The following is a 26886-nucleotide window of genomic DNA, read 5'->3' as shown; positions in this document are numbered from 1 at the left end:
TGATCTTCTTGGGTTCAACTAAAGAAAGAAAGTTGACAAAGAGACAGATATTACCTAGACCACGACGAGTCTTAATACATGCACCTGGATCACCAAGAATTTGATGAATTGGATGGTCTTTAGTCCATCGCTGAGCTGGTAGAGGATTATCATCTGAGTAAAAAAGTTTAGGAACAGTGGATGAGGCTTCAGCTGCAGTGTGTTCAGTGATTGGAACAATTGCTAAAGGAGCCTCAGATTCAGCAACTGAAATAGGTTCAGATGCTGAAGGTATCTCATTCACTGATTGATCAGTGTTTGAAGTAGGAGGAGGAACACAGCTAATGGGCACAACAACGATCTCTGAAGAAGACATGTTGGTGTGACTAGCTGCAACTGGAATGATTAATGGTCCATCTTCAGCTTCTGGAGCTTCAGTGTTGAGAGGAATGTTGAAGGAAGCTTCAGGTTGTTTATAATGAGAGAACATCCAGTTTTCTAATTCATCTTCATCATTTAAGATGGGTTTTCAATTAGCTGATTAAGATTCATCAAATGTGACATGAATAGTTTCTTCTATCGTCTGTCGGCGTTTGTTGAATACTCTAAAGGCTTTGGATACTTAAGAATATCCAAGAAAGATTCCTTCATCAGCTTTGGGATCAAACTTTTCTAGTTGATCATGGTTGTTGAGAATAAAACACGTTCAACCAAAGATATGTAGAAAGAAAATAGAGGGCTTTCTGCCATGGAAAAGTTGATAGGCTGTCTTCTTGAACCTCTTAACGATCAATGATCGATTTTGAGTGAAACAACAGGTGTTGACAGCTTCAGCCTAGAAATTTGTAGGGAGATCGGACTCATTGAGCATTGATCGAGCAGCCTCAGTGATTGTTCGATTTCTTCTTTCAGCGACCCCATTTTGCTGAGGAGATCTCACTGAAGAAAAGTTGTGAGAAATTCCCTTGTCCACAAAGAAATTATCCATAGTACTGTTTTTGAATTCAGTACCATGGTCACTYCTAATAGATCGTACTTTGATATTGTTAAGCACTTCTATTTTCTTGATGAACGATATGATGTCTTCAGGTGCTTCATTTTTGGATCTGAGAAAGAAGACCCATGTGTACGTGGAATACTCATCAACAATGACGAGTGTATACTTCTTTCCAGCAATAGATTGCACATTTACAGGACCAAAGAGATCCATGTGTTGTAGCTGAAGAGGCGATGTCACTGAAGAGATTTTCTTTGACTTAAAGTTAGCTCTTGTTTGTTTTCCTTTCTCACACGCTGAGCAAAGAGATTCATTTGCAAATGAGTGTTGAGGAAGACCAGTGGCAAGATCATTTCTAGACAACTCACTGAGTGTCTTGAAGTTAAGGTGAGAAAGTCGTTTGTGCCATAGCCAGTTGATGTCTGATGAGGCTTTAGAGAAGAAACAAATATTCTCAGTGATAGAAAAATCCATATTGATGATATAGACATTCTCTAAACGAGAACCGGTCTAGGCAACCTAATCATCTTTGTCGTATTACCTCCAAAGGTTACGGAAGGTCCTCTTTCTTCCTTGTAGTTAATGAGTAGGGATTTGTCTTCGGTTATGTGCCTTGAGCATCCACTATCTAGATACCATATGCCTTTAACTTCCTGCACAGGGGAACATTTTAAAATGCTTTTGGTACCCATCTATTTGGGTCCAGCAATGCTAGAGGCTTCATCTACTGAGGTTGAAAAACTAGCGTCAGTAGACGGCTTCACTGAACCTGGAGCGGTTTTAGTGGAAATGGAAACAACCTCTAACACTAGAGAGATAGAATCAGTGGGTGTTTTCACTTAGCCTGATGAAGAGGCTTCAGTGGTGGGAATTACAACATTTGATACTAAAGGCTTAGAATCAGTAGTTGTCTTCACTAAGCCTGAAAAGTAGGCTCAAACGTTTTCTTCACCTTGGTTGCTTTAACAGCCTTAGTGGTTGATTTCGCTTTGGTTGATTTCTCAGTCTTAGCTACTTTCTTGCCCTTGGCTGGTGAACCAGCCTTGGCGGCAGAAGGACACTTACTGGCAATGTGTGTAGTTTCACCACAGTGCTTACATTTCCTATAGCTGAAGGTAGCTTTAGGGCCAGGAAGTACCAGATTTGAAGAGGGACCAGCTCCAAGGATTTCCTTCTCATTAGTTCTAAGAGGAACTTTTGAGGATTTGGAGTCCTTAGGTGAAACATTCACCCTGAGCTGAGACTTTGATTTTTGAGAAGATTCAGATTTCTTAGTCCTTGAAGAAGAAGAAGGATTACAAGCTGAAGAAATAGATTTAAATCTATTTGACTTGTTAGTCTTCTTGGGAATAGGTTCTTTGACAATGGATTTACCTTTGTCTTTGCAACCTGAACTCGAAGGAGTTCCATCAAGATGACTCTCAGCGAAAGAAGACTGAGAGGAAGAAGTGTCAGGAATAAAAGAGAAAAAGGTACCAAACTTGAGCATGGACCTCTCAGTGACACTGTCTTCCTGATCATAGGAGAATCCTAGACCAGTCTTTATCTTGGCAGGGATCTGAGTGTTAATGATCTCTGAGGCCTTGACAGAGGCTTTACACCATCCTTCTATTGTAGCCTTCAGCGACAAGACCTTTGGCCTTTCGTTGGAAGATTTTCATCTTCTTGTACGTCTCCTTCAGCTTCAGGTATTTTTCATCCTTAGATCTGAAGGAGGATGGGATTTTAGAAGATGGCATCACAGCCTTCTTAGACCTGCAATTACCAGCAAAATGACCCATGCAGTGACAGTTGTAGCATATCGCTGAAGTCTTGTCTATATTATCAGACTTTGACTTTTCCTTGATGGTCAGCGAAGGAGATATGCGGAAGTTAGTTTTCTTGGCGAATCTTCTAAAAGATTTAGTTAAAAGCACCAGTGATTCATCAAAATCTACGAGATCAGATTCTGATAAATCCTCAGCGTTAGTAGAATCTAACTCAGTGATAACAATAGGAGGAAGAGAAAGATGAAGATGGGAGTTCAGCTGAAGCATCTTCAGATATTAGAGATAAAGGAGAGCTCTTCATTTCCCTGGAATCTTTAATCAGATTTCTTTTCACCTGCCAAGACTGCTCATGATTAAGTAGTATCCCATAAAGTGTGCTAAGAGAGAGAGAGAGAGGACATGTCATTGGACATTTTGAGACACATGGAATAAGTGTCCCAAGACTCAGGCAAACATTCTAGAAACTTCGTTAAAGTTTCAGAATTAGAATATTCCCTCCCTATAGTCCTTAAATTTATAAGAAGACAATTAAAACATTGATATACTTCAGACCATGTGTCAGTCTTTCCACAAAGAAAGCTTTCATATTGTCTTACTAAATTAATCTTCCTTGATTCTTGAACCTGAGAAGTTCCTTCATATTGAACACATAAAGTGTCCCACATGGCTTTCGAGGTTCTGAGTTTTATAACAGAATGATAAACCTCATCAGGAAGAGACATAGCTATTATAGACTTAGCACGAGTGTCTATAACTATCTTCTTCTTGTCTTCATCGCTCTATTGATGAGGGAGCTTTGGAATCTGCCGTTCAGGAATCGCGGCAGTCGTAGCTGTTTCTGGAACAGCCGAAGAATAACATATGGAACATATGGTCCATTTTCTATATATTGTGGAATTTCAGGATCCATACCTTCCACAAAGAGGGACATCCGATTTTTTCAAATACTAAAGTTGTCTTGGATAAAACGGGATGGTTTAGTAAGAAAGCCACTATTTTGAAAGTGTGTGTTTGTGTTTTGTAAAGCCATTTGAAAGCAGTAAGATTATCTAGAGAAAAAGATAATATAATGCAAAAAAAAACAACTAAACAACAAGAATAGAGAATACACTGCTCTGATACCACTGGTTGGTCCCGTTAGGGTCTACAAGATGTGTATAACATTTTGTAGAAGGGGGGGATGAATACAAACACAGTAAACTTTCAAATTTAAAATATATATTGATAAAGTAGGATCAATACAAATTTTACAAGATTCTTTGCGAAAAGATAAAGTAAAAAATAACCTATCTAAACACTCTAAGTTACACACCAGTTCTTAGCAAAGAGAAATGATTTGATGTAAGAGACTTAGAAGGAATTTAGTTCTTTCTGGGTAAGAACTATTTAGAATACTAAAAGGGATTCTAACTTACTTTTGAAGATAAGCATATTGTGTTCTTAGATGTGTGTTCTTTCACGTATGAACGTAAGTTAGGGTTCAAGATATATATCTTTGTATGGAGATATAACACATCTATTTATACCCATTGCATTAAATGCACATTTAATGCAATGCAGTAKGGTTTGAACACGTGTCAAGTCTTTAGAGAAAGACTTGTCCTTTGCTATAGTGAATAGTACAAAAGTCTATTCATGAGCAGACATCCTTTCATAAAGTTGGTGGGTAGCAGAGTCAACTAATCGGCTCCATACCGTACTATGCTCTAGAAAGGGTATGGGTTTGTCCTTTGTGTGTATAAGGACAAGACAAAAGCAATCATGCTCAACAAGCTTCTTTTGATCGTTGAATGCTGGAATAACCTGAAGGTCTCTTCAGCATTCGCTGAGGCTTGGGCATTCTTCACACATATGTAGACTAGGTTGTAATCACTGAATACTGCTTCAGATCACGTACTCGCCAGTCTCTAATCTTCAGTTTCAGTCTTCGACTTTCGCTGAAGGTTCTTTGGTGAGTTTTGTCTTCTTGAAGTATCGTTGTTGCTGATAGATTTGTATTACATGTTTTCAGCGATCACTGAACAGACTCGGTGATGATCGCTGGAACTGAAAGATAGAAACATAAATACTTCGTATAAGGTAAAAGAGATTATCATCAAATCACTGAGAGAGATGATCAACAAGCATCTCAACCTCTTTCTTCATCCTTTTATGCCCCCTCCTTTGTTCATTCCCTAGTTCACTTTTATTCTTATCCATGATCTCAACTGGATAAAAAACTCTAATTCCTTCAAACAAATTAACGTGTCTCGATTTTGGCTCCGCTTCCACTTCCGATTGGGGTTCGGGTACGGGTGCAGGTGGTGAACTATAACTATTTTCTTTCTTAATAACATTGTGACACTAGAACTAGGCCTTGTGTAACCACTATAGATGTATAGCCATAACCCCCCCTCTTGTTAGTATTTGATTTGTAAAAACGACCTGTAATTAAGAGATCACTAATACTGGAGTTAAAAATTTAAATTTTAAGACCCTAATTATACATATCAACACAATGGATGATGAATGAGCAAGTTTTCTTCTCTCTTTTAAATTATAAATTGTGATGGTTTCCATACCAAGTTTTCTTTCCATGAATTGCCTTTGAGATTCAATATCACAACCCTGTAACCTACCACTCCTGCTAGGTTCCACGTTATCCATACATATATAAGAATGAGTAACCTATTTTTGTTCACTAGATTCTGCGGGTTTAGACTTGGAGGGTTACCGAAGGAGCGAGGTTTGTCGATAGCTCTGATGATGGGGAGTCAGGTAGAAGATGGGAAAAAGGTAGAGCATGGAGGTGTGATGGTGACAGGGCTGGGCCGGGGGAGAGGCTAGCGACAACGAAGGTTATGGGGACGGGCTGTGGGAGAGGGTAGTGACGGCAACGATTACGGGGCTGGGCTGTAGGAGAGGGTAGTGACGGCGGCCTAGGGGGAGGGAGAGGGTAGCGACGAGGGGGAAATGAGTGACTGTGCAATCTCATAAAATCCAGCTTTAATAGATGCAGCTACATCAGCTACTGCCTGAAGACCTGAGGAACACTGTCTGTTGACAGTCCTAACTGGCACCGTTTTAGAAACCCGACATAGAAAGCAGGCATCCTGCATTCTCTTGCTCTTTGGGAGCCTGCTCCTACACTGATCCAACAACAATGTCTCCGACTTCAGCTGGTTAAAATTTGTTTTCTTTATTAACGCCTTCAAAATTGGTGCAAATATATCATCAGGAAAAGTATCCTTGAAGCCACCTCTCCTTGATTTGCAAAGAGGAGATCGGTAGGCAATTACAATTACTACATCATCCCAAAAAAAAAAAAAGAACTCCTCTGATAAGCAACACTATCACCAGCTGCGCAGAATGATGCGGAGAGTGATGAATCGAGATTTTCCAAGGATGAAGAGGTAGAAGACCGACGAAGATGCTCTAGCAGAACTCTTTGTCTCCCGATTGCTTTCTCCATTTTCTCACCAAAATCAATAATGGTTGCTTGTGCAAATGGAATTGTTAATAGTTTTTTCATCTCCAGTTTCATGTCAACAATCTTAGTTGAAATTGGAATGATCTCGTCCTTGAATTTTCCAGCAACAGTTGCAACATCAGCCTTTCTATGGGACTCATCTATATCCTGATCTTGTTCGTTCCTCGTTATGCTGAAGCGGTGTGCAACATTTTCTTCCAATGGATGAAGATGTTAGTTTTAGGATTTTTTTTTAATTTGTATATTTACCTGATGTATAGGTTGCAGGTTAAATGTCTTTAGTGATAAAAATGATCTCTAACATGTTTTAGAAAGTCCATGAGTTATTTAACAGGTTTTGAAATGTCTAAGGACTTGTTCATTGTAAAAAATTGTCCAAAGACTTAATCATTCCAAACACTAAAGTTCATTGAGTTTTTTGTACTTTTCCCAATTTTTTTTATCAAAATGAATGTCGATAATAAAGTGATCATTTTTTGGTGCAATTTGTTTTGCTCCAATTTTTGTTATATTTCGTCGATTTTCTATTTAAAAAAGTTGGATGGTATTTTTATCTTTTTAAAGAGTGGTTATAACTACTTTTTTTTGAACCTGTTATATTATCTTAGGGGCTGTTTGGCAGTTGCTGAATGATTTAGTGCAGAATAGTTAAGAGGTCAGAATGGTTGAGAGGGTCAGAATGGTTAAGTGCTGAATGAAATAATGTTGTTTGGTAACTGTTCTCTGAATGATAATACATTACCATTTTAACCCTCTCTAATAAATTATCATCGAGAATCATCTAAACCCTAAATTCTTGCCCTTGTTCCTGGACCTTTCGATTGGAGTTTCGTATCCGATGGATTAACTCCGGTGAYCAGCCTGAACACAATCAAACGCCATGTTATCACTATGGTCGTTAAAATCTGCYGATTTCTTATAAGAGATATCAGTTTCGAGGTTCACAAAGAGCTCAGAGATAGGGAATGAATTTCTTGTGCGACGAAGCAAGGAACGAGAGGAAGAACGATTTCAAAGCATGATGGTTAGATTCGGCGGTGTCGAGGAAAGCACAGACAAGGACCCAACCTTAAATACTCGCTGGTGGAGGCAGAGACGATGGAGGCGGAGACGATGGAGGCGGAGGCTACCGGAGATGGGGACGGCGACTGTGGAATAGAAGCGACGTGCGTGAAGAGAGGGGTTGGGAAGAAGGCGACACAGCAGCAACTCGGGAGAGGAGGCGAGATCGACTAGAAGGAGGAAGGAGGGTGGGAGGAGACGAGATCGACTGGAAGGAGGAAGGAGGGCAAAAATGGAAGAAGACCCCTCTGAATCGTTGAGGGGAGCCCTAGCCCCTAAATGGTTAAGAGCCTTTTGTAACCATTAAGAGGTTCTTTTTTTGTTGCCAAACAACCCTTGCCTCTTAGCGATTAAGAGGTTGAAACAGCCCCTTAATCTAACGATTTAAATGACTTTTCAATTCCTTTTTTCCAAGGGATCTCCCTTCATCTTACCACTAATGTTATAATATGTAAATAATGAACAAATATTCACAAACATAAATGATTGTTTATGTCCTGTATTTAATTGAACGAATAAAAATTATATTCATGTTCGTTCCTTTATTAAATAAATAAACATAAATCAACTTACCGTCATATGATTTAACAAATTCACCGAATGTCTTGTTTGTTCGCAGGCCTATACAAATATTGATGATGAGTTGATATCCGTTTAGGCTTTGATACCCTGCACCATTGCACTCACTTCACGTGGACTAAGCGGTGAAACCAAGGAATAACCTAAACCCTAAAGAAGTTATTATTATTCTAGGGATGAGTTCAAATAAAAACCACTCAGTTTGTAAAAACTATGAAAACCTCATTCAATCAATCATAATTTTTCATTTTGTTCATTTTTTTGTAATTACGAGAGGTTGATTAACCATTTTTATTGTGGAGGGTGTTAATCATGAATATTATCATCTTCATTATTTTAATTTTAGAGAAATACATGAAACAGTTTCATTAAAATTTCATTAAGTAGTATATGAAACAATTTCATAACCACATATGAAACAACTTCATCAAAAAAAGTATTATATAAAACAATTTTACAAGATTAACAATTTTATGAAAATTTTTCATAAAATTAACGACGAATGAGAATAATTTTTTACGGTTTTTAAAAATCAAAATGGTTTCTCTGTTGTTCTATTGACCAAAACTAGTTTTTATGGTTTCAGGGCCAAATAATATTGTTTCTTTTTGGGGACGGATGAAGCATTTGTGCCTTTTTCAAGGCAACACCGTGAATGACTGCAGCAGCACGCAGTGTTCCTCCGCCGTAACGGACCACCGTCGGTTTACCATGAGCACGATCTGATCACCACCATTTTAGCACTACCGACTTCCCACCTTCATCCACCGGAAATCGATCATAATCCACCAGCAAATCAATGATGAAATCCACTTCTACCACTCCTCGTAGCCTTTCACTCACTCAATTTTGCTCACTCCGACGGACACATTTTCTATCCATCTCTAGAGCGTCGCCATCGTTTCCTCGTTTCTTTTCCGTTGGTTGTAATTCGTGCACTCCTCCTCTTACTAGTGTAAATAACGAAGTACCTCAGGACATTCTTATTGCTAAAGACGATGTTGCAATTGAGAACTTTGGGGTTGAAGTTAGGAATCCTAAGCTTCCGTCTTTTGTTTTGCCGGCTAGATTAAGCTTAGGCGACCAGGCTTTCTTTCTTCTGACGTTCATTGCTTGCACGGTGATTCCTATTCTCCTTTTGCTTTGTTCTAGTCATTGATCGATGGGAATTCTGTTATATGTAATATTCCAAAATTTTGGATACTTTTTTTGTCTATTGAAAGGTGCTTGACATGAGATCTCTTTCGAATTTTTATTGCCAAGTAGTGTTACAAGCAATTACAATCGAACCTTTTATCATCATGGAATATATATTTGAAGTTTATTGATGAATGACCAACAAAGTTTATTTACATTCTAGTATTAGGTTTTCTTGTCAACCTATTGGGGCTAATCAGATGCTTCTATCAAGTTTCTATTACGAGTTAGTGGTTCTCTGCTTTGTATGTAGTTCTAGAATTGGCTTTGCTTTTTAATCGAACTTTGTTCAATATGATGGTTCTTTCAAATTGTATGGAGAAGAAGTTTTACTAACATTGCCCTAAAGAAAGAAGAACTAAATTCTCAATTGGGTTCGAACAAATAAAACCCTTAGGAATTAGACTAATTGATAGTTTTGTAGCTTACTTGTTTAAGCTGAATGGGATTTTGGTAGAACAAAACTAAATGTTTGATATATGCAGGCTTCAATTGCATTCACTGGTTTTGTCATGGCAGCTGTTCCAACACTGTATGTAAGTTTTTGGCTTTACCTAGTCTGATTTACCTTTTTGATATAAAATCTTGATTTCATCTATATGCCTATGCTGTTTGCTGCAGTCTGGGGGTTTCAGTGGATGACTATGTCTTGATGGTTTTAGCTGTCTACTTTATGCGTATCTGAAAAGTGTGGTTTATATGGTGAACACAGTGAGTTACACACATATATTATTGATAGATGCTAATTGCTCTCAACGCCAACAAGAGAAGGGGGAAATTCCTTCATTGATTTGGTATTTGCAAAGAGAACTCATTATCATTTCTATTATGATAAAAGTAACAAAAAAAAAAACAAATAAAGTGACACAGATTTGTGAGGTGTTCACCAACAATGTGCTGGCTAATCCTCAAGCAAGGGAGAGATCGGATTGTTATTAGGTTTTGAGGAGAGAGTCAGATTCAAGAATTCTTATTAAGTTAGAATAACAGCTAAGGAAGCTTATATACTACTCCTAGGGTACATAAACAAACTGGCCCAAAAATACGAGTCCAAAATAGATTTGGATTAAGAATCTCCTAAATTACCATAGGCGAGACCCCCATGGTGGGTCAGATCGAGAACCCATTTGATGTTCTATAGAATCCCTCTGATTATGCTAAAGAACCTGTATATGGAGAACAACAAAAATCCTTTTTTTTGCTTCTGAGAACCTTGAGAATGCATCTGGTATGCTAAAGAGCTCTTCTGGAGTGCGACACAACCCCTCTAGTCGCCCGATTGAACGTTTGATTCAAGGCATGCTAACATTTTCTATCACGCATGTCTTAGGAGGCTTGATTTTGTCCAAATTCCTTTTGGTGGTGGAGTGGCAAATGTTCTCTTTTAGGCTGGAGATACCAGAGATGATTGTGAGGGTTAAGATAATAGCGGTGGGGCTGACTTGCACAGATGTGAAGTTTAGAAAAAATTGACCACAATGGAATGAAAGAATGCTTTATGCTTGTAAGACTTAATTTTGTACTGCCGTAAATATTAGTGATCTTCTTTACATATATTATAATAAACTCATATTGAAATATATGAGAGCCACAATGCAGATGTAAATGGGCTTAATTCTAGTGATCAATGAAATTCATTGAGGTGTTTATAGTGGTTGAGCTAGATGTCTATGCATAAATTGATTAATTGGCCCAAGCTTGTGGTCAAGCTATATTTGAAAATGAATAGGTTATAAGTGTGTTTTTATTATTTAAGGGAAAACCATGATTCATGTAGAGCACATCATTGGAATATAGAAGGAAATAGAATTAAATCAATCGAATAAAATCATCCTTAAATCATGCCAAATCTTCCCTAAATCATGCCTAGATAACAGATTCCCAATATACCTAACATTTCTCAAGTTGGAGCATGGATATCAATCATGCACAACTTGCTACATATACTTGGTATCTCATTTTGGAAGAAAAGAACTAGTGCATATTTTTTTTACTTTTGGGTGGCTTGGCTTTTCAATGTGGCTGTCAAAAGTTATGATTCATTATCATGTTGCATGGAGCAGTCCTAAGTAGGTTCTCCATCTACAAAAGAGATTCCACTTCACAAATTTTCTTTGCCCCAAAAAGTCCTATTCCGAATTTTAACATTAAGAAAACCTTTATGTTTCTAATTGCCCTTTGATTTTTCAAAGTTTTGACAAGTCATCTTATTAATGAATGTCATTAATGGTATATTGTCTGGAAAAGCTGTTTTTAAAGTTTTTCAAAATGTAAATGACACTGCTTTTGGGATGGAGTGAGTAACAAAGTCAAAATATGTTTTTTATTGGAATTTCTTAATCTATATCTCAAATGCAAGCTCATGCTTACCCTGTTGCAGGCACAAGTGGCCTTGTCCCAAAATAATATCTGCTTTTTGAATAGGTTCAATCAAAATGAGGATGAGACGTCAAGATAGTGTAGTAGGTTGTGTAGAAGACTGAACATCCTCGTTGAAGAAGTTGAAAAAGCCACAACCATCAATTTAATGACTTTACATTTTGCAATTTGTTTATTGGCATATTGTACATTTGTACCTATACTTTAGCTTATTATCTGTATATTTTAGTTTAGCCTATTTTTGCGTTTCATAAGGTTTGTTAATCCTGGCCCAAAGGCATCCTTTGTTAACATATATTGAGGGTTCTCTGCTAAAATATAGATGAACTTGATATACACTAGAACAAACTGGTCGGCTGATTGTATTGCAACGAACTAATCAAAGGATTTCCAGACTTTCGAGAGGTCTGGAGTCTCTCCCACAGAGCTTACGCTCACTTAGAATTGACAAAAAAACTGAATGACTGCTCTAACAAACTTTCTCAACTACTTAAGCTATACGCTCTCTTATTCAGAATAGGAAAAGTACCAAACTACCCCTCTTCCTATATTTATTATAACGAGACTAAACAACACACAGTTAGTCCCTTCTTCTGTATGTGAACCATAAAGGAGGTTTATCAATACTCCCCCCCAAAAATTTCACCTTGTCCTCAAGGTGACTGTTAGGGTGCGTTTGGTACGCTGGACAGGGTGGGACAGAACAGGACAGAACACATTTGTCCTACGTTTGGTGTGGCTAAATGTGGAACTAAGTGGAACTAAGTTGGACAAGCATGGGACACGCGTGTTCCACCATTACCCCTGAAACTAAGTGGAACACAAAACTTTTTCCCTCCATCGCACTCCATGCTTAGACTGCCTCCATCAGCGACTGCCTCCATCGCACCGACTGCCTCCATCGCATCGACTGCCTCCATCGCACACCCTCCATCGCACCGACCCTCAATCGGCGAYGGGAGTTCTAGTCCATACACACAGTCCGACGGCCAAAATCGCACACCCTCCATCGCACCGACCCTMAATCGGCGACGGGAGTTCTAGTCCATACACACAGTCCGACGGTGTATGAATGGATTTTGGCCTAACCTTCTCCTTCTCCTTCATCAGGTACACGATTGCCCTAACCTTCTCCTTCTCATCGCTATGTTTGAATCGATTTAGGGTTTGCTATGTTTGAATCGATTTAGGGTTTGCTAGGTTTGAATCGATTTAGGGTTTGCTAGGTTTGAATCGATTTAGGGTTTGCTTTGCAAAAATCGGTTGTTTAATCAAGCTCTAGCAATTCAAAGAGAGTAAGATTCTGATCAATCGATTTCGATTTAGCAATTCAAAAATCGGCTGTTTAATCTAGCTGTTTAATCGGCTGTTTAATCGATCTAGGGAACTGATGTAGTAACGGCTCCAAAATTTTCCAAGACGCTTCAAACTCAGACATTCCTTCCCATTTCACCAATGCTTCAAACTGCCCCACATCACCATTTGTCAATGGTCTCATATCCAAGATATCCTCAGGCACAACTTGCAACACCAAATCTTCCGAAATCTGAGTAGGAAAATCTTGAGACGAATTGCAATTTCCCATAGCTTTCCGTAACTGAGAAACAGGGAAAACCGGATGGATTTTTGCTGTACTCGGTAAATCCAATCGGTATGCCACCTTCCCAATCTGTTCCAGCACTCTATAGGGGCCATAAAATCGAGCTAACAACTTAGGACTATTTCCCATAACCAGCGATTTTTGTCGATACGGTCTTCATTGCAAAAAGACCCAATCCCCTACCAAGAATATTACCTCCTTACGTTTCAAATCAGCCTGTTGTTTCATACGAAATTGCGCATTAAGCAGATGCAATTTCACCTCATCCAGAATTTCATCTCTATCGATCAGCTCCTGATCCACCGACTGCAGCTTCGATGAAGCCGTTCTATAACGGAGCAAAGGGGGAGGATCTCTTCCGTACAACACCTTAAACGGAGACTCCTTAAGAGCTGTATGGTAGGCACATTATACGATAGTTCAGCCCATGGAAGCCATTTGCACCATTGTTTAGGCATAGTCGACACCCAACACCTCAAATATAGCTCCAAACAACGATTTACTACCTCCGTTTGTCCATCTGACTGCGGATGATACGCTGAACTGTACTTCAACTTTGTTCCCTGTAATCGGAACAACTCTTTCCAGAAATTGCTAAGAAACACCTTATCCCGATCAGAAACCACCGGTTGAGGAATGCCATGCAACTTTATGATCTCTTTAGCGAATGCTTCAGCCACCGATTGTGCATTGAAAGGGTGTGACAAACCAACAAAATGGGCATACTTACTAAGTCTGTCCACAACTACCATAATCGCGCTCATTCCGTTCGACCGAGGCAGACCTTCAATAAAGTTCATTGAAATCTCGTCCCATACTTTTTCAGGCAATGACAAAGGTTGCAACAAACCAGCTGGGCTGCCACTAAGACTTTTATTCCTTTGACAAACATCACATTTTTTAACCACTAGTTGTCTACCCGCACAATGCGGCGGAATGTAAATTGAATGTGGAAAAATTACCACAACTTGGTAGCATATCAAATTTAAAATGAAAATGCAATTCCACCAACTAAAATTGAAAGTGAATAAAGGTCTTTACATTTTCTCAAGGACAATGGTCATAGTATTCAAAGAACACAATCTACAATGTCTACCATCTATGAGAAAGAAGACTTGTTACTAAACAAGCAACACGATTGAGATGACACATACAACTGAAAAGGGTTATATGACGCCTCATTGCAGCAATTGATACAAAATGTCAAAGTAACAGGTGTATGTTTAAATTAAAAAATCGATGGATACAAAAATTCAAAGTAATAGATGTATGTTGGTTCAAGGAATCAATCGATACTAAAAACAAACAAACCAAATTCGAAACAAAGAAACAAGTTGATACTCAACACAAACAAACCAAAATCGGTTCCAAGAAAGCAAGCATATGCAATATAAAAAAATCAAGCGATCCATTTGATCCTCAACAAAAAAGAAAGGTTGGCTTGCTTATTATCATACAATCTGTTTAATTAATGAAGCAACAAAAAGTAGTACCTATTTCTACAACTCTACTTGATAGAAAAATCGAAAGCAAACGATAAGATCGGTATTTACTTGGTAACCATGGAACCTGTTTCTACCTTTTTAGAAGCAGAAAATAAAACATGTTTCTAACCACAAGTAACAAAGTAGAAATTAGATAACATAAAACTAAAAATAACACAAACAAACCAACTAATACTAAACACAAACAAATCAAAACTGATTCCAATTGATAGAAAAATGAAACTAAAAAGCAGTAGATGTATGTTGGTTCAAAATGAAAAATTAATTACATCAATGGATCAATTCCGGTAGTATTGTTAGGAAGCCTGAGTTTCTTACCTGCGATAAAGAATGGTTATGAAAGCATAGTGTGTTGTTGTAGAGAAACATATATATATTCACAGACACTTAGGGAGAAACCATAGCCTACTGATTTTGGTTCATTGAGTTAGGGAACATCATAAGCTATATAAGACTTTATAAGTTACAATGCAAACAATTCTTACCAAGAAATGTTAGCTCACAACAGTGTAAACTGCTAGAAGAAAAAAATTGGACTCATTGGACTCTATAAAGAAATAGAGTGACATACATTCTATGTTTAAGAACATACTTTAAATATTTTTAAATTAATCAAAAAAATTGGAGCACTAATTAAAAACATACAATGAACTACCTGATGAAGAATAGGTTGTCAGAATAGTGACTTAAGGCATTGCACTTTGGGTGGTCAACTCTCCTACCGTTTTCTCAAATTTTGAGCATTGCCTATGGCCAAGATGAACAACCTATATCAACACGAAAACAACCGTAAACATCTAAAAACCAAATCAAATTGAGCCAGTAAATCCCACTTGAAAGTAAGGTATGTGGTTGAGATGCACATAGAACTGACCTTTACCTCGGAGATTATAGCAATTATCTTCATGGAGACCCTAAGAATCCATATCCTTATCGTGGTTTGAATCTTAAAAGACCAAAGGTTCAAGATGAAGCATTCTTTCTCCAACCATTAACACTGTTTTTTATCATTTTAATTCCCTAGTAGGTTTCAATCACTTGAGCAATTCCAGCTTGGCCTTACCTATTTTGTCATTACAACATATAATTTAAATCTCCTTTTGCTATCATCTACAAATATGCAAATTGTGGCAACCATTTCCACATCATCCCACATATGAATTGAAAGCTCTTGGTGGCAGGTTTACTAATAATTTCTTACCATGCTCATACTTTCAATAGAGTTAGAGATTATAGGCTCGGATCTATGCTTTGGAACTGAGAGATTATACAAATGATCATAAACAAGCACCAATCTCTCTAAAAACATTTCAACAAGAAAAATCTTATGCTAACCCCATAGGGACAAGAGCCCTTGAGTTGGGTGCAAACCCATTCTAGTTTAGTAAGAGGCCGTTTACCAAACACTTACCCGGGTAAGCACTTACCAAGTCACATTACCTCAGCGGATGAATATGGTAAGGACCAAGAATCTTACCCGGTAAGAGCGAGACAAGGACCATGAGTCTTACCCGGTAAGTGTGGGTGATGATTCTTACCACGGTAAGTGCTTACCGGGTAAATTGTTGCATACAATGCCGTTTTGGTGGACAAAAATCTTACCCGGTAAGTAAATAATAGTGTTAAAGTTTACCGGTAAGCACTTACCAGGTAAATTGTTGCATACAATGTCGTTTTGGTGGATTAAAATCTTACCCGGTAAGTAAATAATAGTGTTAAAGTTTACCGGTAAGCACTTACCGGGTAAATGTTCGGTAAACAGCCCCTAAGCCTTTCTTGATGAGTTCAAAGAGAAAAGATCAAAACAAATGAGTGAATAAATATAATATAATTTCACACAAGTTTATGAACAAACCACTGTAATCAAAGATCTAAAGCAATAGAACAATTTACATGAACATATTTGTCCAACAAAAGATCCCATGAAACTAAAACAATAGATCATAGAACTTGAGCTGGAAACGTAAATATTTCACACATTTTGTTCACTAAATACAACAGTTAAAACACACCCCAAATTCAGATTCCTGAAAAAAGATGAAACTTTTTTGAAAGAAAACACTGAAGATCTTCTTGATCTCTCGTGCAATTAAACTCATGATGGTTCTTAAATCTTAAATATCAAACAAGAAATGACCACAAACACCTAAAATTTGATCAAGAATATGACTAAATAAAACATACCCAAATTCAGATACCTGGAAGAAGGTAAATTTTTTGAAAGAAAACTCCACAGATCTTCTTGATCTTTGGTGCAGTTAAACTCCCAATAATTCTTGATCTTTAATATGAAACAAGAAATGATAACAAACACCTAGAAATTGGTGAACAAAATGAGTAAAAATAGAACAGCTAAGTGTTTGGGGGGTAAACAACCAAGTTCCATGACTGTCCCTGCAACACCCCATTATACTCATTACAAACAGAAACTATATTTAACTATACAGAGTAAGTGTTTGGGGGTAAACAACTAAGTTCACAAGTTGACCGAAGATGCATAATCAGTCTTACACACAAATTTTAGGACCTTGTTATTCAAAAGGAAAGTGACAAATAAGAGATGTCTTTTATTTGAACCAGGCCACTACAAAGCAGCATCATCAACCATCATGGCCTTGGTCATTGAAGAGGTATAATCCTTTTGCCAAGACTCTAATAAAAGATCAAGTTTAAGAACTTACGTAATCCTCAAAAAGATCCTTGATATGATTGTACCAGCGAGATACATTAATATATCGAGATGACGGAGGATTCGTGAAAAGCCATCTTTTGAAGTTGGGTACCTGAGGAAAACAAACCCATAACAAAAACTATAAACGAATGAAGCATACGAGGAAAATAAACCCATAACAAAAACTATAAACCCATAAGTCATAACAAAAGCTATCTAGTGAATATAAGATGTTCAAAGAGCGCAATTAAAACAATATGAATTTCCAAAATATTGTAGTACAATGCAGACCATTGAAACAGTGCAGACCATTGAAACATTGCAGACCATTGATGTTCAAAGAGAGCAATTAAAACAAGAATAATTCACAATATGCTCTCAGTATTGAAAAAACATTCATGTTCTCTTGACTTCTTGAAGCTGCTACTAATATACTCTGATAAGAACTTTAAAACCCAAACAATCTACCAGCCACCTAAAGCCATAAACAGGCCAAAAGAAACCTCGAATGTATTCGTTAAAAATGAAAAATAATGTTATCATTTAAATTGCAACGAATTGAAAGGAGGTCTATACTCTTATGATGGGATTGAAGAAGGTAAAGTCCCTATCATATGACCGGTTTTCATTCTGACCTTTTGTTTTCCATCTTACAGTACCTGGAGCGCTTTAACAAATTAGTCGATGAACATCAATTTTAAACTCTTAATGGGTGAATCAGATGTCATTTACCTTACCAATAACCATGGAAAGAACTGAAATCTTACCCGGTAAGACCCAAAACATCATTCTTTAACCTCGTCTCACCAAGAATTTTGAGTTTCAGTATCTATGGTTTTAAGGGATCAATTGAATGCTTAGCAATAACTAAGTAATGGAGAAGTGGATAAGAGGAATCAAGAAAAAAATGTGACCTTCTAGAGATCATGAATTACTTTTTACCCCTTGATCAAGAAAAAATACGACCTTGATCAAAGTCGGAAAGTAAACCTTTTGCTCTTCAACCATAAAAACCCTCATCGATACTTGATTTCCTCAATCAGACTTAATCTTCTTCCTTTATGCATCCATTTGCTCATTTGCTCATTTGCTCTCTTAACTTCACCATCAACATCCTGTGTCTTAACCTCCGACAATGGACATCCTCGTTGCCCTGTGGTTGTGGGTTCTGCACATTTTGGTTAGATTGTTCACGACTCACATGCTCGTGTGATGATGGAGATGGGTCTTTAGTTTTAATGACTTAAGAAATGGGTTGAATAGGTACATTAAGCATTATACAAATGATTATAAAAAACTCATGCAGAAAAAGAGAAAGATCGAGAAGAAAATAATCATCGAAACCTAAGCAGAAAAAGCGATGAAGTAACCAAACCTGGAGAGATGATCAGAATAAAGAACATCAAAATTGATTGTTTGAAATCGATAAACCCTTTAAAGCAATGGATGATCAGAGATGAAGATAAAGCAAAATCGAAGAATGTAGAGGACCATTGGAGAATGATCAGACTGAATCGTCGTATGGGGATTTTGGAAGCAGAATCAAACCTGGAGAGATGATCAGAATAAATAAGAACATCAAAATTGACTGTTTGAAATCGATAAACCCTTTACCTTAGATAAAGCAATGGATGATCAGAGATGAAGATAAAGCAAAATCGAAGAATGTAGAGGACCATTGGAGAATGATCAGACTGAATCATCGTATGGGGATTTTGGATTCAGAATCAAACCTGGAGAGATGATCAGAATAAAGAAGAACATCAAAATTGATTGTTTGAAATCGATAAACCCTTTACCTCAGATAAAGCAATGGATGACCAGAGATGAAGATAAAGCAAAATGGAAGAATGTATAGGACCATTGGAGAATGATCAGACTGAATTGTCGTATGGGGATTTTGGATTCATATGAATTGTCCATGGGGGTCGCTTTACACGAGGAGTCGTCTGGGGAAGGCAAACAAAGTTTAGTATTTACAGATTATACATCATGTTTATAAGGTTGTACTTAAAAAGATTCTAAGATTTTATGCATAAATCAGCGGTACATAATGCATTAGAAGTTGTTTTTAAGACTTTACACAATAGGCATTGCGATGCGAAGAGCTTTGCTTGAAGAAATAGAAGGAACATGTATCACACGAGCAAAATCTGAGAAAATATCACACGAATATTCTACCATAATGGGTATTCAAGAATCTGTACATGAAATTTTAATGAATTTGAAAGAAATCGTATTGAGAAGTAATCTCTATCGAAATCGAACTTGTAAGACTTTGTGCATTAAAAGATAGTACCTTATGCATTTAAGGTTGTTTTTAAGACTTTTCTCAAATATGGTTTATAAGATAGTATAGATATCAATTATATCCTTCTTCATCCCAATCCAAAAAACTTTAGATGAAATACGTTGATATGTTCGATCCTCTCCCTTATGTCCATCGATAGGAGAACTGTGAAATTCGTCAAATATCAACGGGATCATTTTAGAAAAACGAGGAATAACCAAACGTCCTTTATACAATAATAACTCCTGCTGAATCTCAAACCCCTTATGCTAAGCTTTTCCCGATATTAGATCCTCCTTTATGTGGTTCAAGAAACTATCATCAGCAATCTCCTTTTTAAGATCATCCCAATTTCTCCATTGAGGACTCCCCATATTCGCCAATTCCACTGATTCAATCTTGCGAGACAGCGCGTCTGCAGCTTGGTTGGAACTACCCGGTCTATAGACGATGGAGAAATCATAGCCCAGCAGCTTGCTGACCCACTTTTGGTATTCCGGTTCCACAACTTGTTGCTCCAGCAGAAAACGAAGGCTCTGCTGATCCATACACACTACAATTTTTTTCCCAACAAATATGGTTTCCATTTCTTTATTGCCAACACAATGGCCATCAATTCTTTTTCATAAATGGATTTCTGCTTCGTTCTCAGCCCCAAAGCTTGGCTAAAATATGCAATCGGCTGTTCATCTTGCATAAGAACTGCTCCTAAACTGTAACCCGAAGCATCCGTCTCGACCACGAAATCCTTAGAAAAATCAGGAAGTCTTAACACCGGGGTTGACGATAGCATTTTCTTCAATTCAACGAATGCTAACTGAGCTTCCTTCGTCCACTGAAATTGGTTCTTTTTAAGAAGGTTGGTGAGTGGTTTGGCTAACATACCATAGCCCTTTATAAACTTTCGGTAGTAACCAGACAGCCCTAAGAATCCTCTCAATTCTGTTATCGTCTTAGACTCTTCCCACTCTAACACTGCTGTGATTTTAGACGGAGCAACTTCTACGCCTTTTTCTGAAATTACATGACCCAAATATCCCAGCCGATCACGACCAAACTCGCATTTCTTCTTATATGCGAACAGCTGATGTTGTAAAAGAACCTCCGGCACCTTCCTTAAGTGTACTTGATGTTCTTCAAGAGTTTTGCTATAAACTAAAATATCTTCAAAGAAAACCAAAACGAACTTCCGCAAATATTTCTTAAAAATCTCATTCATCAACCCTTGAAACGTCACTGGAGCATTAACCAATCCAAAGGGCATTACCAAGAACTCGTAATGCCCTTGATGAGTTCGGAAAGCCGTTATGTAAATGTCTCCTTCCTTCATTCGAATCTGATGGTAACCCGATTTTCAATCGAGTTTGGAAAACTATGCTGCTCCATACAACTCATCTAACAGCTCTTCAATCACCGGAATTGGGAATTTGTCAACATTTGTCACCTTATTTAAAGCTCGATAATCGATACAAAATCGCCAACTTCCGTCTTTTTTTTTAACTAATAACACCGGACTGGAAAATGGACTCATACTTGGCTGAATTACTCCTGCCTCGAGCATCTCCTTACCAATTTTTCAATCTCGTCTTTTTGGTAGTGTGGATAACGGTACGGTCGAACATTGATTGTTCCTGTCCCTTCTTTTAAAACAACGTTGTGCTCTCTTCCCCTTTCCGGTGGCAGCCCTTGTGGCATATTGAAAACTGAGTCAAATTCCCTTACAATGGATCCAAAATAACATTGGATTCTGCTATCTCTCCCGATAACGCTGAACAAGTGCCCAATTCAACCAGCATACCCTGTCCTTCGTGGTTGATTACTTATTCGATAGCTTTCAACGATATCATCGATCGCCCCAATGACGGATCTCTCCTTAATGTGACAGATTTTCCTCCGCAAGTGAACTTCATTACTTGCAATTTCCAGTTAATATAGGTTGCTCCTAATGTTTCCAACCATTGCATCCTCAAAATCACATCACTATTACCCAATCCCAACGGAAGAAAATCTTCCCTGATTTCAGTTTCTGGTAAAAACAGAGTTATACCTCTGCCAATCCCATCTCTTTTCTCTATATTTCCAGATCCTAGAGTAATAGTGTATTCACCAGTGATTTCCACTTTTAAATTCTGTCATTTAACTAAATCATTCGATATAAAGTTGTGTGTTGCACCGCTGTCAACTAACACTACTACTTTCTGCTCACCAATCCTTCCCTCCATCTTCATGGTTTTAGGATTAGTTAAACCAACGACAAAATTTAAATGTACCTCCACCTTGTTGCTCACTTCAGCTGCATTCAAAACTTTTTCCTCCATCTCTGGTTCTGTATCAGCTGGCAAATCCTCCTGAACTAACAAAACATTGATCTCCTTCTTTTTACACTTGTGGTCGGGAGCGTACTTTTCGTCACAGCGTAACACAAACCCAACGCTCTCTGCTGCTGCACTTCCTGATCGGATAGACGGCGGAATTCAGATCCCGATTTATTCGTTGAAATCGGTGAATTAACGGTGCTCACTGTGTTATTTGAAGAATTATACGAAAAGTTACTTTCCGAATCAGAGCGAGGATGAACTTACGAACTTGCTCTCTTGCTAGTAACAATGGTTTTACCTCTCGCTAACACCTTGTTTTTCAAATCAATTTTTGTGGCCACCTCCATTGCTTCGCTCAATGTCAATGGATTCATCAACCTCAATTCTGCTTTAATAGACTCCTCCAATCCATTAATGAACCGGCTTAAGAAAATCTGCTCTGGAATTCCATCTAGTGGTGCCGCAAACTCCACAAAATGCCTTCTATATTCATCAATTGATCCATCTTGCCTTACCGCTAGGAATTGCTCACATAACGATCCTGCTGCCACATATCTGAACTGCCTCAACAATAATTGCTTCAAATCCTCCCATCTGGTAATTGGATGACGTTTATGCTCCCACTGAAACCACTTCAGTGCATCGCCTTCAAATGAAATGAACAACACATCGATTTTTTCCTCCTGACTCAATTGATTCAACGTGAAATATTGTTCTGCTCTTAAAATCCATTCGTCTGGATCCTTGACATCGAAGATCGGAATCTCCAATTTACGCCCCTTAACTGCTAAAAATTGATTCTGATTGTTACGATTTCTGTCTCGTTGACCAGATTCTGATGCGTCTTCCTCATCAGACGAATTCATAGCGTTCGATTTATTGACAAAATCGTTCCTCAATTCTTCAATTTGTTGCACAATACGCTCCAAATTCCTTTAAATTGAACCAACGCTACTCTCCAGACCTTCAATTCGCTTGTTTGCGCTTCGCATAGTAACATTCGTCATGCTGGACCGAAACGAGCTCTGATACCAATTTGATATACACTAGAACAAACTGGTCGGCTGATTGTATTGCAACGAACTAATCAAAGGATATCCAGACTTTCGAGAGGTCTGGACTCTGGAGTCTCTTCCACAGAGCTTACGCTCACTTACAATTGACAAAAAAACTGAATGAATGCTCTAACAAACTTTCTCAACTACTTAAGCTATACACTCCCTTATTCAGAATAGGAAAAGTACCAAACTACCCCTTTTTTTATATTTATTATAACGAGACTAAACAACACACAATTAGTCCCTTCTTCTGTATGTGAACCGTAAAGGAGGTTTATCAGAACTTTAACCTTAAAATCAGATTACATAACTAATAACTTATCTATCCTTCTTAATAGATAAGAAGAATTTCTACAATGGAGAGGTAGAGGATGTGATCTATTAAGCATAGTCGGGTGGAAGGGAGGTGGAGAGGTAGAAGGTGGGAGAGGCTTAGTGAATTGGACTAGGGGTGTGTAATTCCCTTACCCTGCTTATGATTTTTTGTACCCGCTTCTATTTGTATGTTATTGCTTACTCTTAACTAGTGTTTCCTTAGATAAGGATTCAGAAAATACCGGATCTCCTTTGTTTCAAACTTTTCATAGCTGCCTTTCTCTCTTTCACAAACTGGCGGTCCTCACAAAAACAACCGCTCTATTCTTTGGGGTAGTGGTCAGGTCTGTGTACATCTTACCCCAACTCCGGGTGGGACATACTGGTTTGATTTGGTTTATTTATGCTTCTTAATAAGATACAACTCTTGGGGGTGAGCCTTTGAGCAACTGCTCAGATTATTCATTTCTAATTGGATGCTCACAGGAAGTTTTTTTGCTAAGAGCAATGCAAACCAGTGTAGAGATACTTCCCTCACCAACTTCGGAGGATGAGCATTGGTGTATTGGGGTCACCTTTGATGAAATAAAACTTGTGCTTGTCTCCCTTCTTAGTGACAATAGCTGACTATTGCATGATTATCTAGGGATTGGTTCCTGTACTGCATTTAAATCATGGATATACTTGACTTTTTTACTTTCATAAATCCAGAACTTCCTCCTAAAGAAGTTGTGAATATGTCTTTATAACACAGGCAATGGGTAGAGCTGCAATTTCTCTTGCAAAGTTGGCAGATACTGCTCGTGAAGAACTTCCTAGTACAATGGCTGCTATCAGGCTTTCTGGAATGGAGATCAGTGATCTTACCCTGGAGCTTAGTGACTTGAGGTTAGCATTTATATGATTATGTATTAAAAGTTATTTCTTTCTTATTGGTTGTCATTTTCTATTGCTCTACAAAAAAGATTACAACAACTTCATTTTGAGGATGTCCATGTTAATCGCAACATCCGATTGCGTAGCATACTTTCAAGCTAGAAATACTTGTTTGTTGCCCATTGTAATCATTATGAATTATTGATTTTATTGATATTTGCTCACAGGATTTCTTTATTTTAGACATTTACTTGAAATTAACCTTGAAATGTGTTACGAAACCAAATTGCATGATTATAGGGATTGTAAATATAGGAAATAAGTTAGAGAGACCTTAGGGATTGATTTGGAGAATATATCTCCCATCTCTTGTATTTATATGCATTCCTGTGTATGTAAATATCTGTCAAAGTTACTTTCTATTAACAAAGTGGAAGCCTTATTCTTTATCTTATTTTCAACAGCTTGAATAAAAGATTTTAGGTATATGGCTGGTAACCTCAAGTGCCAAAATCATGCTCTGATATGTGGTAGCCTACTTTTACATAGTGTCAACAAGTCTATTGTTTTCATTAGTTTCGTATTATTAGTGATCATTTTGTTCACTTGGTACTTGGGCATTCAACTTGCTTCTTACTTTGCCAAAAAAATATGCAATAGTTGTCACCCTCAGCACTCCACCTATTATGTAGTGCGTTTAGATCAAATACCACTTTAATTGGAGATGCGGAATGGAACATCTCTCATCTAGTCATCTGCATTTATCACTTCATCAACGTATTAGACCTAATCAAAGATAGGAGGCAATAGGGTTCTAAGATATAAATGGCTTCTTCTATTCATTCTTAAGAACTTCGACAATAAGCTTGATGTGTTTCCCCTTTTTTTTTTTGGGGGGGGGGGGGATCCGTTTTTAGATATGCTAATCTTCCCTATAACTCAAAAGAGGAATTATGAAAGCATACCTCAAAACAGTAGACACTCTGGAATTGCAACTAGGATACTTATAATGAGCCTAGAGTATCCTTGATTATACCAATTATATGAAGATCAAGTATACTGAAAGAAAAATAACCGCTTGGGTTGTGGCACACCGGTTAAGCCTTAAGGGTATGTAGTGGAAATCTTATCTTCCTTACCACTGCCAAAGCCCTTGTGGCCTTGGAGGTTCACCTGCGATGACTCCATGCTATTCATGGTTGCCCGGGTGATATAGTGAAAAATCATGTATAACATGCTTGGAATGTACATTTAACAATCAATAATTGTTATATTTGCCATAACTTCATCAAGTGTGTTCTTCAACTCAACAATTGATTATATGATATTCTAAGAAGGTTGGCTTAGTGTAATTCACTTGGACTTGGTGCCTCATGAAGCTTCACGTTTAGGGTCTGAATCCCAGTAGGTGCTATCAACTCCTTCGGGTCCATGTTAGCAGACCAAAAGGCCTTAAAATTTTAATTTGCCTGGTGCACGTTGAAGGGCTGGTTTATATGGATTCTGTGGACTAATAAGGCCGAAGGGGTTCCGAATATCACATTCATAAAAAAGAACTAAATGACGCCATGAAGGCATTATCATGAAATTTTACATCATCAATTTTGTATTCAGCCAGGAGATCTCTGATGGGGTGAACAAGTCTGCTCAAGCTGTGCAAGCAGCAGAAGCTGGAGTCCGACAAATTGGCTCATTGGCCCGACACAAAACTATGGGTATTAGACTCTTTCCCTGTTCACTTAGGCTATATTTGTCACACTTGCTGATAAATTAGTCACGTTTGGTAGAAGTTAGCTGATAAGCTAGAAGACGATGTAAAATTACTTGAAAAAGAAAATATAAGATGCATTATGTTGATTGTTAAATACAAGGGACATGATAAAAAGAACCTCTGGAGTTTTTTGAAACGCTTCCTGAAGTAGCTTTTCAAGAATAAGCTAGTTTATAGCTTATCAAACGAGGATTTTAAAATAAAAGCTTAGCTTTATGGTTACCAAACATACCAAGAGGCTATTGTCCCAGCGTATCGAGTGACCTACCTTCCCGGAGGTCAGGGGTTCAAGACTCACCAAAGGTGAGAAGTGTGTGTGAATTTAATTTGCCATATATAAATATTTTATATTTCAAAATATAGCCTTACTGCATATCCATTGTACTTTGTTTTTAGAAGGATGAGATAAACATTCTTCCTTCCGGTTTCGTGTTTAACAGCAATGATTCAGGAAAGAGCAAGCCTTCCTGTGATCTCAATACAACCAGTCGTTGCTGGAGTCGCAAAGAAGACTTCCCACGCTGTCGGTCAAGCCGGAAAAAGCTTTATGAATATGATATCTGGAGGTGACTCGAGTCCAGAAGATGAAAAAGCCGGCTCAATTGACACCTTAGACATCTAACGCTTTCAGGGTTCTTGGCGGCTTATCTTCTCTTTCGAAATTTCAATATTTGTGTTGATACGTGCAGCTATAGTTACATGACTCTTAGAAATATTTGTTCTAAATAAACAACTTAAATTGTTAATAAACAACATTTTTGTACATACCATTTCAAAGTCTGATTTACGCTCTCCTATGCCTACACCCATAATCCGTAACAGTAGCTTGTAACTATGGGTGTTTACGAGTCGATGAGCTACTTGAGCACGAGCATAATAATTATCGAGCTTGACTCGATCTTGAACACACTAAAACTGTTTGACTCGGCTCGTTAGAGAACTCGATTAATTTTTCGTGTCGAGCGGAGCTGAGCCATTCGAGCATACTTTTTCTAGTCAAACATGCTTATATGTTCATAAAGCGTACATATTAAATTATATAAATTATCGA

The 26886-nt window shown here is 37.8% G+C and overlaps 2 protein-coding genes across 2 annotated transcripts; one reads left to right on the top strand and one right to left on the bottom strand.

Moving 5' to 3' along the window:
- Positions 1 to 5663: 5663 nt before the first annotated feature.
- On the bottom strand, positions 5664 to 7096 carry LOC112524980 (3-ketoacyl-CoA thiolase 2, peroxisomal-like). Its single transcript, XM_025134924.1, has 3 exons — positions 7063 to 7096; positions 6082 to 6408; positions 5664 to 6028 (listed from the first exon to the last, which is right to left on the bottom strand). Exons 1-3 carry the CDS (start codon positions 7094 to 7096, stop codon positions 5664 to 5666), a joined length of 726 nt encoding a protein of 241 aa, XP_024990692.1.
- A 1369-nt stretch (positions 7097 to 8465) lies between these two features.
- LOC112525367 lies at positions 8466 to 26604 on the top strand. The gene is made up of 5 exons (XM_025135474.1): positions 8466 to 8975; positions 9538 to 9588; positions 23943 to 24076; positions 25679 to 25779; positions 26276 to 26604. The coding sequence occupies exons 1-5, from the start codon at positions 8655 to 8657 to the stop codon at positions 26455 to 26457; spliced, it is 789 nt and encodes a 262-aa protein (XP_024991242.1). The 5' UTR covers positions 8466 to 8654; the 3' UTR covers positions 26458 to 26604.
- Positions 26605 to 26886: the final 282 nt, after the last annotated feature.

The sequence above is a fragment of the Cynara cardunculus genome, assembly GCF_001531365.2.
Source record: "Cynara cardunculus var. scolymus isolate 2C chromosome LG 13, CcrdV1, whole genome shotgun sequence".
Lineage (NCBI taxonomy): Eukaryota > Viridiplantae > Streptophyta > Magnoliopsida > Asterales > Asteraceae > Cynara > Cynara cardunculus.
This window is presented reverse-complemented; position numbering and strand designations above follow the sequence as displayed.

Coding starts and splice junctions, on each gene's coding strand:
- LOC112525367 (XM_025135474.1), top strand. CDS start 8,655: ATGATGAAATCCACTTCTACCACTCCTCGTAGCCTTTCACTCACTCAA. Junction 8,976..9,537: donor TGACGTTCATTGCTTGCACG/GTGATTCCTATT, acceptor TGATATATGCAG/GCTTCAATTGCATTCACTGG. Junction 9,589..23,942: donor CAGCTGTTCCAACACTGTAT/GTAAGTTTTTGG, acceptor TTTATAACACAG/GCAATGGGTAGAGCTGCAAT.